Source organism: Bactrocera dorsalis, chromosome 2, assembly GCF_023373825.1.
Source record: "Bactrocera dorsalis isolate Fly_Bdor chromosome 2, ASM2337382v1, whole genome shotgun sequence".
Classification (NCBI taxonomy): Eukaryota; Metazoa; Arthropoda; class Insecta; order Diptera; family Tephritidae; genus Bactrocera; species Bactrocera dorsalis.
In genome coordinates, this window is record NC_064304.1 from 88526686 (window position 1) to 88548487 (window position 21802).

The 21802-nt window shown below is 35.4% G+C and overlaps 2 protein-coding genes across 4 annotated transcripts; one reads left to right on the top strand and one right to left on the bottom strand.

Annotated features, from left to right (window-relative positions):
- Positions 1 to 815: 815 nt before the first annotated feature.
- Positions 816 to 14069, bottom strand: LOC105229613 (RB1-inducible coiled-coil protein 1). Of its 2 annotated transcripts, none has more exons than XM_011210016.4 (6): positions 13183 to 14069; positions 4583 to 6418; positions 2916 to 4519; positions 2548 to 2815; positions 2345 to 2450; positions 816 to 2278 (listed from the first exon to the last, which is right to left on the bottom strand). In XM_011210016.4, the coding sequence occupies exons 2-6, from the start codon at positions 6101 to 6103 to the stop codon at positions 1635 to 1637; spliced, it is 4143 nt and encodes a 1380-aa protein (XP_011208318.2). In that variant the 5' UTR covers positions 6104 to 6418; positions 13183 to 14069; the 3' UTR covers positions 816 to 1634. The 2 variants fall into 2 exon arrangements, with proteins under 2 accessions (XP_011208318.2, XP_029407584.2); XM_029551724.2 differs by lacking the exon at positions 13183 to 14069 and adding an exon at positions 11281 to 11830.
- Positions 14070 to 14527: 458 nt separating this feature from the next.
- On the top strand, positions 14528 to 21571 carry LOC105229614 (pre-mRNA 3' end processing protein WDR33). 2 transcript variants are annotated; one of them, XM_011210019.4, is made up of 9 exons: positions 14528 to 14793; positions 14905 to 15242; positions 15321 to 15590; positions 15810 to 15961; positions 18489 to 18586; positions 18980 to 19106; positions 19181 to 19414; positions 19468 to 19679; positions 19756 to 21571. In XM_011210019.4, the coding sequence occupies exons 2-9, from the start codon at positions 14913 to 14915 to the stop codon at positions 20937 to 20939; spliced, it is 2607 nt and encodes an 868-aa protein (XP_011208321.2). In that variant the 5' UTR covers positions 14528 to 14793; positions 14905 to 14912; the 3' UTR covers positions 20940 to 21571. The 2 variants fall into 2 exon arrangements, with proteins under 2 accessions (XP_011208321.2, XP_011208320.2); XM_011210018.4 differs by having other exon boundaries at positions 14528 to 14765.
- Positions 21572 to 21802: the final 231 nt, after the last annotated feature.

The window sequence follows — 21802 nt, forward strand, 5'->3', positions numbered from 1 at the left end:
TGAATAATATTCTCTGAGTTTGCCAGAAGCAAACGTCGGAGACCCTATAAAACATACGATATATATGGAAATATATATATATACGTTCAGCATGACGAGCTAAGTCGAATTATTCATGTATAAATTCAAACTAGTTCCTCAGTTCATGAGATATCCATCTGAAATTTTGCACACGTCCTTTTCTTCCCAAAAAACTGCTCACTTGTCGAAACCGCCGATAACGGACCACTATAACAAATAATTGGCATACAACCAGACCGATCTAAATTAAGTTTTGGTATGGAAAAACATTTTTGACAAAAAATCTCTACGAAAGTTGCAATGGATTAAGGAATGTCTTGTATGGAACTTTTTTACTTGTTAGAGATATTACAACTTCGGTCTTAACGAAATTTACGCTTTTACTTATTTTTATAATCATTTTAAAAATTACTTGATCGGTTTGTTTAGATCAAGTTGACTGCCAAGTTACGGAAACTATACATTTATTTATTGGGCGATTTTTAGCTATATTTGTAACAATTATATGTTCAACTCAATATCCACCAATAAGAATTTGACCCAAAAAGGTCGGTGAAACCGGTATGTAAAGAATGTGTGATAAGATATGATACAAAATAAATAAAAAAAAGCGATGTTTTGTTGCACAAAGAGCAGGGAATCAGATGAACTATGTGGTGTTATTAGTGCGAACAGTAATATAAGTAAAGTTTGACTTTAAATTTAATATCGAGAACTCAACAGCGGATATCACTCGGTAAGAGCTTCTATGACTTTTACGTGTTTTTCGTGATGGTGTCGAAATAAAAGAAGTGTTTATGATTTGTTTCTCGTTTTATTACTTTAAAATACGCATTTTGTTAATTAAAACTATTATTTTTTATAGTTTTTTCATCATTTGCTGATAAAAAGCAACATAACACATGTTTGGGGTATTTTTGAGAACAGTTTTTTCCCATTTAATAATCAAACCAATGCTTAATTGTTATTCGGTAATTTTTACTTTAAGCAATTTTACTTATTTTGTTGTTTAATTTTTAGCACATTTTCAAATATACCTTTTTTGTTTAAGAAAGAATATTATAACTAACTTTAAAGTGCAAATTTCAAGCTTTTTTGCAGTAAGTTAAGGAATAAAAAATATATGTACACATATATGCTTATGTATGCAGTTAAATCTAATTGTGTCACGCTCCTTTTCATCTCGCTGAGTGTAGGATAGCTTTGTCAATTCGTTCGGGTAGTTCGTGTACCGTATTTTATTATACTCTAACCCGACCAACGGATTATTGGAGTGCTTGTTTTGGGTTATTGAGAGTGGAATTCATGTATAGTTTAATACCATTATAACTAATTCATACGATTTTACAACTATTTTAAATATAAGCTAAAGTGAAATTTATTTATTATTATTATTTTTAATAAACACATACTAATTTTTTGTTTGATAGTTTTGTCCTTATTAACCCTCATCATCTTCTCATTTCTCATCTCAATATTACATATATTGCATAACACGAATTTATCTTAATTATTACGGTTAATATATGAAAAGGGACTTCGTTTTGTTTTTGTTGCATTTGTGTATCAAACGTATGATTTACGTTATTATCGGCGTGGAGAATAAGGAATCACTATTCAGAAACAGCAAAGTCCGCATCATCCTTGTGTTCCAATGAGCGATATTCATCCGAATCTTCGCTGCAGGCGGTGGCGAAGGATGCATTCTTTAAATCGGCCGAGCAACCACTAACGTCTGCAGCCTCTATGCAAGGGTCCGTTATAATTGGTATAACATTTTGTTTGCCCGATGACGTCGGTTGCTCTGTTATCACAGTCTGTAGCATTAATTGTTGAGAAGGCATAGATCTTATAGACGTTGGTGTGCTGGTTAAGGTAGGCAAATTTTCCGTTTCATCTTCTATACTAAAACTAGTGTAGCGACAACGTTCACCCGATGTTGTCGCAACTGGATTATCGCCATCATCAATGTGTCCTGATCGGACCATTGCTTCCGTAGTAGCTTCAATTTTGGCAACAGCTGTGGTGATATCAACCACATCTTTTGTGGGTGCTGTTGTCGTTGTCCCAGTAATGCTCTCCTCAATGGTACTAATATTGGGCGAAAATTGAGGTTGGCGCAAGGTTGGCGAGGCTGGATTACAACCGCTCACCGGTACGAGCGCTTTACAACCACTGGGCAGCAATGCAGTGGTTTCGTTGTCAGTGCTCGTATCACATTGTGAAAATGACGTTGTCGTAGATGCGCAGAATGATGCTGTAAAAGTAAAAAATTTTTTTTTTTTAATAAAAATTTAAAAAAATTATGTGTATCTTTATTTACATTCAATTTTTTCCCGACGTCCGGCCAAATGTGGCATGCTCGACAATGGCATGAGTTTTATGCGGTAGAACCTTGTGCCTTTAGAAACACGATAACGGTTTTCATCCTGACAGATCAGTTAAAATGGTTAATTATTCGAATTAGCATATGCGTGGTGTTACGGAATGATGTTTAAATTCAATTCGTTATATGAAATAGCTTACCTTCTTAGCCTGACAATACTCTCTATCGATGACACGCCCAATTGCATAGTAAGGCACCGGTAGGAGCGTATTTTCCACTATTGCATTTTCACTTGGAGATGGTGTGGCCGGCATGCGCAAATTCATAGCTGACAGACAGTCTCCGTGGACGAAGTATAGAATTGGAGAGTCCTGGACAACCATATACTGACTGTGACGCATGCTCCACACGACGAAAACCACATCACCTTTATTGCAAGAGTCTAACAGCAAATATTTATGACTAGAACTGCAAAAATAACAACAGATAAAACGCCATAATTATTAATAATTACAACACAACACCTAAAAATATTAAATATAAATCAGTATGCGACATTTTTACTTACGCCTTTAAGGCAGCGAAAGAAGTTTCCATTTCCAAGCGCTTCGAGCGCTCCTTCTCAATGGTTAGCTCCTCCTCCAAGCGATTTTTATCTCGATTCAAATACTCTATCTTTTCTTTAAGCCAGCTATTGCCCTCCTCATTGGTGAGTGAATCTATCCGGAGTTTTAGCTGATAGATCTCTTTAGTTAGCAAAAGATTCTGCTTACGCACCAAATCTAGCTGCCGGTCTTTCTCCTCGAGCATCTCCTTCAATATGTTCACATTGCCAATCACAGATTCTGAGTTTAAATTGAATTTTGTTTGCCAAATGGCGCGCTCCACATCTAAAGCGGCAGCGACGGCCTTCTCCTTTTCAGTTTCGAAGGTGGCACGCAATTGGGCTATAATCGACTCGTGTTCACTGCGATCTATTGTGTTCTGGTCAATGTTGGATGGTGGTCGCTCCAACTTTTCGAGACTTGTTTCGGACGGCGATAGCTCCATGGAGGTCATGAGTTTATAACGGCAGCGCAGCGATTCTATTTCAGATTTATGCTTGTGTAAAAGTTCTTCACGAACTGCTGCCACTGCACGTTGCTGCTCCAGTTCACTAGAAGAGAGTTTCTCTTTCAATTCGTCCAGCTGCGGCAGTAGTAGTTCCGCTTCGTAAAGTTTTTGTCGCAAAGCGGCAATCTCACCTTCACGTTGTTGCGTTGTTTCATTCAACAACTCTTGTGTTTGGAGCATTAATTGCTCACGCTGCTCACTTTGCATGCGGATTAGATTCCACTGATCATGAAGCATTTGCAGTTCAGATTGCAAGTCTTCGCGGTAGGATGCAACTCCTGTGCGGCAGTGTTCCAAATCGGCACGTGATAAACGTATACATTCCGAAGATACTTTATACATAGCGCTTAATATGCTTCGCAAACGCTCTACCTCAGCACGGGTAGACGATTCCGTTTCGTCTGTGAGGGTCTCGGCGTTTTGCGTCAATAACAAGGAAGTGGCGGCACTGCGGGCAACTGTCTCAACGTTTATTGTGGATGTGGCTGTCGTGACAAGCATTGGTGCGGTCGATTGCGTTGCAGTCAGCTTTTCGAATTCGTTTTCCGTATCTGTTTCGGATCCTTCACAGCCATCGCCGGTCTTCTGCAACTCTCCGAGCCTTTGGGGCACTAGCGGTTTTTCACCGGTACTCAACGCGTTGCTACCCTCCTCCGCTTCAGCCGATGTGCCTATAACTGTTTCCTTTTGCTGGCGCAACATCTCTTCCATTCGTTCCCTCTGATGGGGACCCGAACGTGAGACAAAAAAATTTATCACAGGTCCCATATCGGGCAACTTTATCTCCGGTGCCAAATCTGGCAGATGTGAGGACAACATATCAATGTCTGATTTCGTTATGTTAGGCAAACGAGCATCGAAGATTATTGGTGTTTCATTGGCAAATGCAGGCGGCATGTCGTTCATACCGGGAAATAATTTGTTCAAGAAATGACCGTCAAAATTGTCGTTGAATTGTTGTCGCCTACGTATTTCTTCGTTGTGGATTATTTCGAAGTCCTCTGCAAGTTTAGTAGCCCAAAGACGGAACTCGCCGGAAAATATTTTACGCCGTACCACCTGAAAGTTAATATTTTATTAACATTTACCAGTTTATATAGCGTTTCATTTGTAGCTACTCACCTCTGTAACTGCAGCCACATATATACAAGGCGCCTGGTGAATTTGTTCGATAATCTGTATATGACGTTCAGCACGACGTAAACAACGGAGATAAAATAGTAGGCGATTATCAAACTCACTCATGCTATTCTCCACATGCACAATGCGAGTCAGTCGCATGTGCAGATTTACGCCAAGCTCATCTTTAGCTTTAGAAATAATCCGACGAATTTCGCGAACTTTTTGATGGTTTGTAACCATAACCGCCAGCTGAGACTGATGTGAGGCGCAAAGATCTGGCAATATTGATGGATCATTTAAATCGTTGGCCCTACTTTGGTTTTGTTGGAAAGCGGTGCACAATTCTCTTTGATCTTGTAATAAACGTTTGATCTTATACCTGAATTCCTCTAGTCTGCACAACCGATCGCCGAGGCCCTTAATCTCTCTAACATCGGTCTGCTCAGCTTGTTTTAAAATGTGCTGAACTTCGTTTTTCAACTGAGCGTAAACATCTTTGTCAAATGTGCCAAGACCTTGAATGCATTCATCGCACATAATTTGTAATCTATTCTGATTTTCCTTGGATGTAATCCACTGCAAGAGATTTAATGTTGGACGAGAGCTACTGCTAGATGAACTATGTGGATTAACAGTTGCCACTGGAGAGGTCGTTGTGTCAGTCGTTGTTGCCGGTTTCCCTGCTAATTCTGTGCCCATTTTCGGTTTCTTAATCACTGTCGTCGAATTTTTATCATCGACGTTGGCAATGTGATCGCTTATGTTTTCTATTTGCTCATTACTCCTAGTTTGTTGTGTAGGCACGCCACCTGCCACTAGCACCGACTTTTGTGTGGATTGAGAGCGGGAGAATACTTCGTCTGGATCAAGAAATTCATCGAAGCCATGGAAATCTTCCTCAGCCATAGACATTAGACCCGGCAAAATGGGAATTCGTCCCAACATGATTAGATCATCGTTGAAATTATGTAAAAGTTCTAGATAACCATCTCGTCTTTCCAGGTGACGGTCGAAAGCATTTGAAAAATTTGTGAAACGCAACCGAAACTCATCGATCAGATCTTCCATGTTGGCCACAACAGCCGACCAGCCTTGCTGTTGTAAATGTTGATCATGTACTAGACGCTCGCAAAGCATTTCCTCATCTCGAGCATACTCAAACATTTTCAGTGCCAATTGAGCGCGTTTCTCTACGGAAGAATAGATCGGTTGCAGCTGCTTGCAACGCTCTACTTGTTCCCCCAAATCCCGATCTGGCTCGTTCGCTGGCAATGGCGGCGGCGTACGTGGGTCTCCCGTTAAAAACATATAAATTGGATTCGTGTCGGTACCAGCCGAATAGTAAGAGACTTGTGTGGACGGTGTCAACATCTCGCCACCGCTTACCAATAGCACAATATTCACAGCCGGTATGCCGTGCATTCGTTCAATGGTCTCTTTAAGATTCTCGACCGAAGACAATGCCACTGCCATGTCAAAGGACATCATCCGTCCCATATCGACGTGGAACACGTACAACATCACGAATTTTTTCGTGAACTTTCGGTTGTGTGCGAAATATAGGTTTGTGTGTATGTATTGATCCTAGCTATTGGCAGTGCTACAAAAAGTTATTACTTGTTTGTTTATGAATCCTTTGCAAGAAGTTAACAGAAGTCTTAACGACAATAAACTGTAAGAGATTAAACAAAGGTCGACGCCAGGGCTTCAAGAGTGGTTGCTGTGCGCTTCTTTGCCGGTGGTGTTAATGTAAGCGGTGGCTATCAGCGTAGCAATCTTGCTGCTTTTCGCAAACATATATATATAAAGGCTGTTGCCTTTTGATTGAAATTTAACCTGAAGAATATAAATAAGAAAAAAGAAACGATTTATGTAATAATGTTTTTCAAATATAAATGTATGTACGAGTATATTCACTAGAGCGGCATAATTTACAGGGAGGCAAAAAACGGGAAAATCGCATATGGGGGAAATGTTCTAAGGACCATTCCGATCAACTTTGCTTAAGAGACCATGGCTTTAAAACCGGAGTGTAACTAATAAATACCCAATATAAACGATATTATTTTCAAGCTTCTTTGATTTTTTCAAAGTTGGGTAAAAAATTGGCCAAATGTGTTACCAAAATCTTTTTGAGTTCAGTCCAGAGGTACACAATGGGTTTGAGGTGTACATATTTTAGGCAAATCCATTTTTCCTTTTTTTCTTGAAAACTATCCTCTACTATGTTGGAAAAGCCGAGTGCTTGCGAGTTCTAATGCTTCTAGCCTTTAAGCCAATTCCAAAATTTAATTATTCATCAATATTTACTTATATTGTCGCCTTCAAAATAATCACCTCCACATGTAATACACTTATGCCAACGACTTTTCCAGTCCTCTAAACAATTTTCATAAGCACTTTTCGGGATGGCCTTCAGCGAATTTTGTTTCATCTCTTCGTTCGTATGAAAAATGGTTCCAGGGAGCGTCAATTTCAATATGGGGAACAAGAAACATCACGCAAAACCAAATCTGGTGAACACGGTGATTAATCGATGGTATTAGTCGCGTTTTTGGACCAAAGAGACCTGTTTACCGAATATTTTGAAAAAAATAAAATTAGCTTTACTGGGAAGGGTCCAGTAAGAACGCGTTAGAAATATAAAATTTGAGACAAATTCTTTGTTCGATATTTTTATCCATTGTAAATATCGCAACGCACTATAAGTGAATAAAAATGATAAAAGGTATTTGTTGAAACAATAAACGGGGCATCAATACGCAAGTAGCGGGATATGACATGGAACAATTAGATGAAATATAGTGGAGTTTAACTGTTAGGGAGTATCTCTTAAATGCTGCCTTATCTCCAATGTATTGCACTTCACTTCAACAGACATATTTTTTCCCCCAAATCAAAGCACTAACAATTTATAACAATAGTAATCACAATAATTAAACATTACATTTATAGATGTATGAAAACAACAACTCTCGAAAACATGAAATAAAATAAAAGCAAAACCTCGTGTATATGTTGCAATAAATATTGGCATCAAATTAGCAATAAAACACGCAAATCTAAATATCATAATTATAATTAAATTGGAAAAAATTTAGACACATAACAGCGCAAAGACACGTAATGATAAGAAAGGTAGTCTGCAGTGAGGTTAAAAACATTATAATATTAGAGGCGAGCAAGCGAGATCTGTATGTAGAAAGATAAGAAAAAAATTATGAGACGTTAAAAAATATGTGTGTTTGAATGTACATATGTATGTATGTAAACACAGAGAAATAAAGCTATTAATGCAAATAAAATGCATACAACATTGCAATGAAATAGAATTAATATACCATATTGGTTTGAAGAAAAATGAGAATAAAAATAAATACGGTAGCTTTGCGATTTCATGGAATAAAATTTCAAAAACAATATTAAAAAAATGCATGTTGATAATTAGACCACTTGGTTGATTTTTTCAACACTATAGAATATAGAATATGTGGCGTGAATTATTATTGTTCATTTCTGCGATGCATACTTTGTTGTGAAATAATAAAAACTGTAGTAATTGCAAACACATATTTCTACTTTCCGCAAAGTTTGGGTAAAATGATTTTTCCAACGAAATCCTAAACGGAAAATAATTTAAGACATTCAAAACATCGGCAAAAACATATGAACAGAGATTTATTTTTTAAAGTAGTTGAAGATCTGCTACTGGAAAGATTGCTATGAGGGAGCATTTAAAAAAAAGTAATAAATAATACATTTGCAGATATCACCAATAGTTGTAAAAGCGTTTATCATATCGAAGTACCACTGTACAAAGAGAAACTGATAAACGTCAATATGCTTTGTACACATAAATACATTCTGTTCGTAAATATATATGTACACATATATATACCATGTTCTGTATATGTATGTACATATGTTTGTATGTATGAATGCACGCGTAGATCGTAATGAATGAGTTGATTCGATCATCATGTCGCCATTACACTTTGGCAGCCGCTAAGGCGCTTTACCCACACGTGTCCGACGCAAAAGCTAGCCAAAAACAACTACAAACCGCAGCATACATATGTATGTAAATACTTGTAAATAAATATAAGAATAAGAGCAAAAGGCAATTTTATACAAAAAATAAATAAATTAGTGAGCACGAAATAAGCGTGTGCGCCTCTAAGAATCTATACATAGTATACGTATACCATATGTGTAAATGTGAACACCTAAGTATATAAAAGTCTACTTACGAAATGCAAATATCTATGTTAATACACATGTCAGCATTTTGTTTTGAGTGTAAAAATGTTGTTGCTCTCTATAGAATAGTGTCAATAACACTGATGTAGCAAAATTATTCTTCTTTGAATTGCGTGAATTTCACCAAAGCATACATGTGTATATACATATGGGCATGTGTACTATACATATGTATGTATATAAATCGAAAATACATCAATTGCGTATGATATGATTAAAAACTACTTTTGTAACGAGCAAATGGTGTGGAGTTGCAGTGTGACGACAAGGTGTCTGATCTTGCTAATTTTAAAATGCGTATTTACCAATGAACACGTCTATACCTAATAGATAAGTATTCTTATCGATTGGATTGCTTATTTATTGGTAAACTATAGAAGTGATGATTGATGGAATAGCAAAATCAACAAGAGCCTTGATTTTCATATTGTTTTAGTTTATGGTGTAACTGTTATTGTAAATAGTGTCTGAATGTGATTAGCGAGTTTACCTATCAAACCATATCTTTACAGACAACTACTGATCAGCTGTACATTTACTACAATATACCCTGTAGGAAAATAATCAAAAGTGATGAGTTTTCTTTGATTACTTATTTTATAAAGCAATTTAATAGCATGTAATTAATTAGTGATTTATGAAAACACGCATACTATTTTTGAATTATGCTTGGTATCATCAAGTGGCTCTATACCATGATCGTCAGACCTATTGTCACTTATGAAGCGGTTGCTTGGGCATCGAAGGTAACGCTGTTTTTGGTAGGTCTTCAACTATCGAAGCTGTAAAGACTCGCTTTCGTCTGCGGAGTACTTCAAGTTATGTTGGAGCTCACACCGCCCCATCTAGAGATCAAGCAGTAAGCGAATCATATAATGCTGTTCATGACATCAGAGGATGGCCAAGGGAGCATAATTTCGTCTCAATAAATGAAAGCCTTAGGCACTACTAGCACTACTAGCCTAACTTCCAAAAGACAACGTTGCGAAGAGGGTAAACTGCACAAAGAAGTTTAAAGTTCCACTCGGCAGTAAAGCAAAGTGGAGTGATTCCACACTCGACCTACTAATGAGGGGCAGCACCATCCAGGTAATGTGCTGCTCTGCAAGAAGGTAAGGAATGCGCATTGCCAAGTTGTTATTGGTAGGTTATAACGTAGCAAGGTTTGAAGATATGATCAACCTCCTCCGAGACAAATTCCGTCCTCTTGTTGAGGTCTATACCGCAGGCTCAAGAAATACCTGATCAACATGGGCATGTCCCCTTGTGGGTGTGGGTTTTACGACATGGAACCGGAAATTTCAGAGCACCTCATTCTAGATTGCCCAGTAATTTGTAGAAGCAGCCTCAAGGACTTTGGATCTATCTAAGTGGACAGGAATCAAATCACTTTCATTGCGTCCAGCAAACTTCTGAAATTATTCAGAGTGCTGGACATTTGTGACCATATGTGATATAGGAGTGGTCACAATAGACCATACGCAGTGCAAAACCTCAATTAATTTCTATGTATCTATCTATCTTTCCACAGAATATTTTGATTTTATTCTTTGAAAGAAAAGACGTAATTTTCCTCTTCGTGCCTTGCAGGGTATATAAACTCTTGATAATGAGTGTGGGCAAAAATAATCTTCTGCTCCAATTTCACCAAATAAGCAAATTGTAGCGATAAGAGCTTTGAATAAGAGGAGTAATTAACATTGGCCTAAAAACTTACAACTTGGAATTTTTCGCTATAGGTATAGATAATAATAATAACGAAATATGTTGTATAATTGTTATTATTAAATTAACAATTCTCTGGAAAATAATTAACTGGTGTAAGAAATATCTTTTAACGGGTTAGGGGTAGTTAGAATTTTCAAAAAATATTTTTTTTTTTGCATTTTCCTTATGTGTAATATTTTAAAAATATTCCCTGAAAATTTCACGTTGATCCGATAATTAGTTTTTGAGTTATTCTACAAATAACAAAGAGAGCTCGGGCACTTCACAGCGCTAGTGTGAAACTTTAAACGCGTTTTTCTCAAAACTATGTTTTTTGAATCGGTGACAACTGTAACTCGAAAACCGTTCAGTAAATTTTAATGAAATTTATACAGCTTTTAGAATACATAATAAACTCGGTCCTGATCGAAGGATTTTTATTTTTTCGAAAATTTCGATTTTTCTAAAACCAACTGTTGATTTTTTCGCAAAAATTTAGAAAAAAATTTCCTGAGACCGCCATTTTGTTAATTTTGAAAATAAAATAAAATCCTTTGATCAGGCCCGGGATTATCTATTTATAAAACTAATTTTTTTGACCGATTGTTTTTATATGAATCTCCAAGGACTTATGCTTGTCACCGCAAGTACCTAACTAAATATTCAACACGTTGTTTGATAAGCCAGAAATGTGGAGGAGGAGTCGTCATTCTCTATGTAGACATACTTACGGTTAAAAACTAGCTGAATAAAATACGGATGTACATGAGAAAGCTAAATTTCAAAAATATAATACAAACTAATATTTTGAAATTGAAAAAAATCTGGCCTATGCTTTTAATTTTATATTCACTTTGGTTACAATAGCTTGAGAACTTAAAAATATACATATATTCATGTATGTACATTCGTTTTAAACACTTCGAACTGAACTAAACAACTTAAATGATTTCGAACATAATTCAATATTTTTTCGTAGGTAGTAAGATAATCTATGTATATTACATTTGTACCTACTTACAGGTCTGTTTCTGTACATGTGAGTGTAGCATATTTAAGGATTATTGGAAATTCTAGACTCATTGTTAAAATTTGCTTGCTATAGTTAGTTTTCACTGAAAGTACACTGGAGGGTAATTATAAAGTCTACTTACATACATATGTACATATGTATATGTATGTTTCGAGTTCGAAAATCTTTTTATTAGGTATGTCTATGGGCTAAGGGGAGTATTGATCCGATTCAACCATAAAATTCTCTCATACTACCTCGGAGGTGAAATTTAATGTCTCTGGCGTCATTAGTTGCTAGTACCGTTATATGGGAGTTGGCGGAGTTATCTTCAGATTTCCTCCTTTTCCATTGTCGGTAGTAGTTCTGATAATATTTGTTCCAGCGAATTTGGTTGTTGTAGCTTAAGTGGTTTAAGAGATACATATGTACGGACAGACAAACAGTCACCCGGAATTCAACTCGCCTCGTCATCCTGATCATCTATATATTCTTCTTCTTTACTAGCGTTTACGCGATTATAGCCATTATCTATGTATATGTACATATGTATATGCATAACTCTATAAATTATGTCTAATTTAGAGAACTTCGCTCAATGAAGAGCATATGCTACTTTTAATTACAGAAGCTGATTTATTAATGTATGTGACTTGCTTAACCTTTGGTTATTGCATTATTCAACAATAGCGCAACATAATGATTTTTGCACTGTTTCGAATACTAGTATTATTAACTATAATTTCCCAAAAATATTTTATGCAAGTCGAGATGATAATGCATTTAATGCAGTATTTATACACTATACTTATCGATAAATCATTGAAATGGCATTGTCTTTGGTGAAAATGTGTGAAATATTTACATCCATACATGTTCACATGTAGTTCTATTTTCGTCTCCGTTTTCTCTTTGCAATATATTTGAATTAAACTGAAAAAAATAGCATGTAACAAGTATTAAAACACATAATATTATATTATATTAATTTGAATTTGTCTATTTTCTTTGATGCTGTATTAACACTAAAATACGTTTTATTAATAAACTCCGAAAGGAATGGTGATAGTAATGTTGTGAAATCTTGGCTTAGTACAATACTGGTTTAACAATTCAAATAACTTGCAAATGTTTTAAACGATACTGTAAAACCATGAGTAAATGTATACATAAATATACAGACCTCGTCAGTGGGGGTGCAAAGTGCCACAATGATTAGTCTACCTAATACGAGAGCGCGAGTAGTAGACAAAAAGGGCTACCTAAGGTTGTTTCGCTCAAAAGTATATACATGCATACATATGCACGTCATTGCTCCTTTTAACTTACAACTGAATGTAAATAAACGTAAGCAAAAACATCACCTAGCTCACATATGATTATATTTATATATATACAACGGTGAGTGTATCCATATGAACACTGCTGCATGATTGCAGTTGCAGTCAATCACGTACAAATGTGGAAAAGAGATAGCACCAAAAACAATAAAGTGCATGTAAATAGGGAAACGGACCGTGATTCAATAGAAAAGTAAGCAAGGGATCAAAAATTATTCTTTATAAAGAAAAGGAAAATACAAACAGGTAATATAACAAGGCAATATGAAAGCTCTACTTACCCTGTAATTCGTTTGATGATTGATTTATATCAACTTTATTAAAAATCAAAATTTTTAAATCAAAAGTAAGGCCTTGATTGTTACAGCTCAATCTTTTGTATCACAAGATTTTGGGAAAAGTGATGATGGGTAAAAAATTATTTTATTCACACAGGAGCTTATCCGACCGTATCTCAAAAACGTAAACTTGTTGTTCTTTTTATTGTAATTACAAACAAAGGTAAAATTTTGTCGATTTCTAATCACGGACAGCAAATAAATTGTAGTTTCTATTCACTTCTTGCAGTTCTTTTGTTTCAGTTTCATCACTTGCTTCATGTTTCTAATACCCGTCTCCGTTCACAAGCACTGCGTGTGTTTGCTTTTTTATCCTTATGTGCGTATGTTCGTCTTTATTTATGCCAGCTCTTCTCGTGTTTCGCTTTTCTTATATACTTCTATTCTTTACACTGTTCTATTTCATCTCTTATATGCTATAACTTCTTCAAATAGTTAATTTGCTTTTAAAACCAGCATATATATACAAAATAGAGACTACTTGCAGGCAAATATCACAATATGCAATATTACACCATAATTTCAAATATTTTGTTTCCTTTTTACGTATCCTGCTCGAAGTACACTAATGCTTTGTTCAAATCATACGACTACAGTTCTTGTATACATATGCATTCATTATATTTACTCTAATTTAAATTCAATTTTTTTATTAGTTTTGTTTCTTCTATTATAACTATTCCACAATCATATAACAATTTCACTTTTATCTTGATTATGAAAACAATTCGATTTGGTTTTCCTAATATATATTTAAAATTAGAGCGTATAAAAAATTTCTAGCACAACAACGCACTTTTCAACTTCCAATGTGTGATGAGAGAATTAAACTCGGCTGACTGTATTGAATGGGCAAAACATTCCAAAAAGATACAGGGATGCATTCAAAATTTTATTTTGTAACACCCTTGCCATATCATTCATTTAATGACCCAGATAGTTCGTATTTAATTGAAATAAAATCGGTTAAATTTGTATATTATAATATTAAACCTCTTATTTATTACTTATTTATTGACATATTATGACACAAATTGTTCTACTTCTAATTAAAATAAAATAATTGTCTTATTTACTTAATTTTAACAATGATAAAAAACAAAATTTTTTGTGAAATAAATAATTATATTTTGACATTACCAATTTTTAATATTATACAAATATATATTTAAAATCCAAAAATAATATGGATGAAATAAATTTGGAAAAGCAAACAAAGTAATGCTCCGGTATATCAATATCTTTTCATATCAATCACTCTGTGCTAATAAAATTGCGATGACTACAAGCTCAACTAACTTCATTCCGTATTTGATATAAAAGATTTTCACGCGTTTTCTTCGTCTTTCATTCGTTCAGAAAATTTGCAAGTTTTTAATTCTTAATTTATAAAGAAATGGCGTAGAAAGTATTTTATTTGCATATATTGTGTTAACTAGAAAGTTCTTTTATATTAATAATTCCTCGAAAAGTTACCAAGGATTGAATATTTGTAGACGTGTCTTATCCGAGTTGAACCAAAAAGCGTGAGTGTCTGCCGCTATACTAGACTAAGTAATTACTTGCTTCGAGTTTCGCATTTACAAATTAATATTAATTAAATATACGCCACTAATTTATATCTAATAATAAGAAAGTTTGACAATTAAAAAAATATTTGTTTAGTTAAAGATATGGAATTCCAACAACTTACACTACCACAAACAGATGTCTCTCAACCGCCACCTCAATTGACAGCACCGTCGGCGCTAGCAACAAATGCAACATTACTACCTTCACAATCCGGAGGTGGAAGCTCATATGGCTCACATCACCGTAATCACTACCATCCACATCATGGGGGTTCTGGAAAGCCAGGCCACCCATATTTTAAGCCATTCAACCCCGGAGGCTTTCAACGACCTTTTGGCATGACGCAAGATGATTTTGATGGCAAGCGTCTAAGGAAAAGTGTTATGCGAAAAACCGTTGATTACAATGCTTCCATTGTAAAAGCGTTAGAGGTAAAGATTTGTAAACACACTTCATAACTCAATACCTTTCCATTTGAAAGATTAACAAGTATTTTTTTGTTTTTAAAGACACGTCTTTGGACTCGTGACCATCGTGATCGGCATGCCCCACAACCCGAAAATATATACGTGCCCGAACTTTTACCACCGTCCAGTTACTTGGATAATCCCTCAAATGCAGTGACTACACGTTTTGTCAAAACTGCCACAAATAAAATGCGTTGCCCAATTTTTACACTCGCTTGGACACCTGAAGGTAGACGTTTGGTGACAGGCGCCAGTTCAGGTGAATTCACTTTATGGAATGGGTTGACATTCAATTTTGAAACTATATTGCAAGTAAGTAGAAAGCTTTTAAAAAGAAAAAATGCATTATTTATAATTATAATTTTTGGTAACTATCCATTATAAACTATTTCTTATTAGTATGTATTTCTATCACTTATTTTTAAATTTTATTTTCCTGTCCTTCTGTCATCTTCCCATTCATCGGAACACTCTTGCCGTGCTCGTTGGAAATTTTACTTATCCACTTGTAAAAATGGTTTGCAATGCTAGGCTCATGATGTTCCAGTACGTACAATGGTATGGTCTCATAATGACAGCTGGATGGTGACTGGTGATCATTCGGGCTACGTCAAGTATTGGCAGTCAAATATGAATAACGTGAAAATGTTTCAGGCACACAAGGAGGCGATTAGGGGAATAAGGTATAGCTTACTAATTCCACTACTATTCTATTTATATTACTCGAACATAAAATTATTTTTATTACCAACTTCACCACAGCCACAGTGTCCTCTCTTACTAGTGTACAAATTTCTAATACTACTTTACATAGAATTACTCAATATCATTAAAAGTTGGTATTGCCCCTAACATATTAAAAGTACAATCTATTAAAAGACAACTCTTCTCTAATTTATTTTATAGTAGCGTCTTATAGAAATAAATACTTAGTTTGAAGCATTTTATGTTTAACAAATTGTGCGAGTAAATAAGAAATTTTGCGTCTGTACGAGTTTGTATTTTCGCAAATACTGTATTTTGAAGAGGCTGTGATAAATTTACATACATACCTTAGGTTATTTGTACGAGTAGTTGCTAAATTTTATTCGAATTGCAGTGAATGTCGTTATTTAAAGGATATTATTAATATTATTGTTGTTTTGTTGATAATAAAAAATAAATAAAAGTGAAAGCAGTAAAACTTGTGTGCATGTGTGTATGTGTGTGCTATATTTTTATATATCAAATTTTAAGCAAGGTACATATATGACGACCGATATTTTCAAAAACAGATATCGTTTAATACTTCTAAAATACAGTTGGTATTGGTGTACATACCTAAAATTTCCAAAGCGAACATTTCAACTCGGTGTAGTTCTTGTTGTGTAGATCTAGCTCACATTAGACTGTTTACGCTAATCTTTATATAGTAAAATTTGTAAGTCCAGGAATGGTTTACATGAAATAATAAGTTTAGAAAATAACAGTGCAAGGTAGTCAATAATTTTCTCATTATGTATCATACAAAAAAAAAACGCAAATCGAATTCCAAAGTTTAATTAATATTGAAATTTGAGGTTAAAGCCAATTCTTACAAAGCAAAATAGTACCCATCTGAAGTTATATGCGCGAATGTTAATGTGTGTGTCAAGTTACTTAGTTTTAAGAGCTTTTACAGAAATTAGTTTATTTCGTATTTATTGGTGAAGTTGAGGCCAATTTTGTTGCAAAATAAATATAAACGACATGGCGCCTTACTAACCATTTTTTAGTCTCATACAAATAATTTTGTTAAAAAGTATTTAATCAATTACAAACAATGTACAAGCAAATTACTATTGTTACCAGAAAATTTTGAAATAAAGCAATTAAAGACTGATTTTTTCATATAATTCCTGAGAATATGAATAAAGCAAGCAAATTGAGAAAAATAATTACAAGTTGATTTTTTAATTTAAAAGAAATAAATTTGGAATTTTCGATATTTTTGCTGCGTCCTCCCTTCACTTTCACAATTTGCGACTGCTGATTTGGTTTGTTGAAATAAAAGTCAATATTACAAAGCATACACTGTTCCTCATTATCCCACTGCTCGCTGAGGCATTCATGCATTCGATAACATCCACTACAACTTTATGAAAAAGTAAATTAGCCAACTTTTTTTATGTGTACAATTATATTTGAATAAATATGGATATATATGGTGATTTCTAGTTGCACAGCTTGAGATATTTTCACTAGTTTTTACACTTAGTTTTTGTTCGTCATAATTTAGCGCCTTTAAATGGTCTCAAACCGCAGAGCGGAAGTACGAAAACGCTCTCAAATAAATAATAATATTTCACAAGGAGTTGGCTTTTTATTCTAAATATGAGATGAGAGTTTTTATATTCAATAAAACATCAACGGAACTTTTTACCGCAATTTACAAATGGTTCTTAGGAACAAATGTTTTAATAAAACTCACAAAACATATAAGAACGTTTAGACAGGTATTAAGTTAGAATTGAGACGAATTTGTATTTTAAACTGTTATTTGTACATGCCAAATGGAAACACCTAATAGAAACCACGAAACTGAATAATTTCATTGAGATACAAATGGAATACAAAAAAGCACATAAACGCTTTTTTCGTCATACTTAACTCAACTGACATACAATAAACATTTTTTTAATTAAAAATATTGGGGAAGTATATAAATACATATATTGCCTTGAGATCTACAAAAAAAAAAAGAAAAAGAGAAACAAACTAACAAAAACCAATCTTGACCGAGCTGCATTACTCCCACATACAGTGCGAATTGAACGATTTACCATGATCCAGTCTCAGCTTTGTAATTTGCTGTACGGTTATTGTAATTGTTAACGACTGCAGGCATTTAAAAATACTCTATATTAGTTTGTTGTCTTGTAAAAGTGTAACTTTGCCTAGAGATACGAATATTAAATAAAATATAATTAAACCTTACTATAATTATGAAGCTATTTTTAGATATAAAATATTGAAAATAAATGTTTATAATTTTTCTTTCGACATTTTTTATGTTGAATTACATGTGTGCTGCAAAATGTTATTGAACATTTTAAATAAATAAATTTTACCAAACCATTGAATATGCACGAAACCCGTATCCGTCGTAAAACAACAATAACGTTCAATATCGCCCATCCGCCCATCTCCGACATAACCGTTTTACATCTTATATCTTACTACGCTTTACAGCTTCAGTCCGACGGATAGTAAATTTGTGAGCTGCAGCGATGATGGTACACTCCGTATATGGGATTTTTTGCGCTGTCAGGAGGAGCGTGTCCTGCGAGGTAAATATGAAACTGTTTATCAATAAGAAAATAATGTAGATAGGGTATACACTGATTGTAACCTAACAATGGCTTGTCACGATTTAAATTTTAATCAACGTTTACAAAAATAAATAACTTGAATCATAATAGGTCCTTAAGAAAAGCTCGATTATTAAAAAAATATTGTGGATATCATTTCGATATTCAGAAATAGAATAATGTAGATTCATAATTCTTTTTTAGCAAAAATTTAACAACACAAGTTTTCCAAATATTCCATTAAGTCTATAAAAAATGAAAATAAAAATGCATAATTAATAACCAGATGGTACTTATGTGTAACACCTTTACATTGCTTTGATTACTTTCAATAAATTTATGCAGAACTTTATGCACTATTCGAATTTCCAGGCCATGGTGCAGATGTTAAATGTGTGCACTGGCACCCACAGAAGGGTCTGATTGTGTCGGGCAGTAAGGATAATCAGCAGCCAATAAAGTTGTGGGATCCAAAGAGTGGTAGTGCGTTAGCTACACTGTAAGTCAGTTGCGCGTAGCAAAGCCATTTTTAAAGAATTTTGTTATACATACATATATATTTTACTCATGTAGGCATGCGCACAAATCGACTGTGATGGATTTGAAGTGGAATGATAATGGTAATTGGCTAGTTACCGCATCCCGTGATCATTTGCTCAAACTTTTTGATTTGCGTAATTTACGTGAAGAGATGCAAGTTTTTCGTGGCCACAAAAAGGAGGCCAGCTCCGTATCGTGGCATCCAATACATGAGGGTCTCTTCTGCTCAGGCGGCTCCGATGGCTCCATACTCTTCTGGAATGTGGGGTAAGTTGCAAACACAAATTTTTAATTATTTACATTAATATTTGCTTCTGTAGTACCGATAAAGAGATTGGCTGTGTAGAGACCGCTCATGACAGTATAGTCTGGACACTGGCTTGGCATCCGTTGGGTCATATACTTTGCTCAGGCTCCAATGATCACACGATCAAGTTTTGGACACGAAATCGCCCCGGTGATTTGATGCGTGATAAGTATAATTTGAACACGTTGCCCGCGAGTTTGGCAGCAATGGATGATTGCGAATACGGTGAGTGCGAGTGTGATCCATATACTCGTATATGTATATATGGCGAAGCATTTAACTCTAAATATTGTTTTCATAGATGATGCTGTTATTCCTGGTATGGGTCCTGAGGACAAAGTTGAATTTACGGAAAGTCTCACTGCCGACAAAGGCTTTATTCCTGGTTTGGATTTGGATCCTTCCAGAATGGGTGATCGTGATCGGGAGAAAAAAGTACCATACAGCAAACCTATACCGCGAAACTTTCAGGCCCAATGGGCAGGTTCACGTCGCCCTGACGAAAGTAGCTTTCATGATGAGCTGGCGATGCGTGAGCCAAAAGACACTAGCGGTTTGTCACATCAACAAATTAGCGAGAGCACAATTGAGGGAATGTTGGCGAGTGGTGTGCTCACCACCATGGATCCGCAAGCAATTGTTGGACTGCTCGTTTACAATCGATTCATTCGTGTACATCCGGACTCGCGTGTAATGGTCGCCATACGACAGGGTCCTGATTATTTGAACAAATATATTGACGCGGGTAAATTGGACGAATTGCGTGATGTTGTGCCCATTCGCGATCGATCGCGTTCATTGTCGCCTACCTTGGAGGGACGTGAAAGTTCACCACCATCGAAACGATCCCGCTTTGAACCGCGCCAGCATAGTGCCCAACTTGTATCTGTGCGCGAACTGCTAAGTCTTAAGAAACCGTTTTTGCCTTGTCTGCTACAGATGAAGTCACAACAGGCACCACAAAAGTCCGAGTACGAAGATGATGTGCGCGATTCGCTTACGCCGCAAGCGCAAGCGCAACCGCAGCCGCAACAGCAACAGCAACAGACTTATCAGCAACAACCACAACACCAATCCCCAATGCAACAGCAACAGAGTCGGCCCAGTCCATGGGCAGTGGGGCCGCCTTTCCAACAGCAGCAACAACCACCACAACAGAATCCTTGGAGCACATCGCCTATGGGAAGTGGTTCGAGTTGTGGGTCGAACTTGGGGCCACCGCCTAATCAAAACGGTTATAATGGTAACAATGGTCCGTATAATGGACCGAGTTTTAATGATAGCATGAATTACGGGGACAATATGTTCCCTAAGGGCGGTGGGGGTCCTGGTCCTGACGAAAACAATGGTATGCACATGAGTAATATGAATATGAATAACAATATGGGTAACAACTACGGAAACCAGCGTCGAGGCAATCGACGTGGTGGTGGTGGAGGCGGTGGCCGTAATCGTGGCGGACGAAATAATAACAGGCGATTTTAGGTGGTTATGAAACAGCAATATGTACATATATAAAATGCACATGTACACAACACCACAAGGGGCTGAGTATATCATCATTAGGCTATATATATATACTTACATGAACTGTCCGAATGTTGATCGATTTTTTGTTTAAAATCTCCCTTGTAATTGTGAGAAATAAAAACTCGAAATTGTAATAGCGAGTGTTTGAAGGTAGCATGTGTGCATGTATGTGCTTTATGAGCGTGAAGTGAACGTACAAATTCCGTGCGCCCGTATTCCACTCTACCAGATTTTTTATAAATATAAAAATAATGAAACTACTGAATTACGTCCTAAGTTTTTTTCGTTAGAATATAGGAAAACGAGTTCTGCGCCCCTGTAGTCACAGTTTCTAATAAGGATGCAATTAAAATAGAGAATGTAATACCCCCCATTAGGAAAGTCGTATGTAAAATGTATTTACTCTTTTATGTATGCGAAAATGAGATGATTAAGCCATCACTGTTGTAAATTAATGTTTAGCTTATGTTTTACTGAAAACATTTAATAATTATTAATTACTTTAATTTTTTAATAAAAAAATTATTTAATATTACCGAAATAGATGATATGAATATGTACAAAGGAAAAAATCACATAACTGTGTTTTTGTATTTTGGGAGGACAATTCTACTTGCCTTGTCTTGGACTTTAAGATTTATCACACTGGCTAGACTTTTAGCGAATGGCCTACTAAAGGTTAGAGACCAAATAGAATCATGTAAATTGAAGTATATAAATGTGTGACATTTTAAAACGGTTGAGTGGTAAGATTGGTTGCTTTCCACATGATAAAATGATGTGTTGAAGAAACGAGCTATTTGATAATCAGGTTTTTA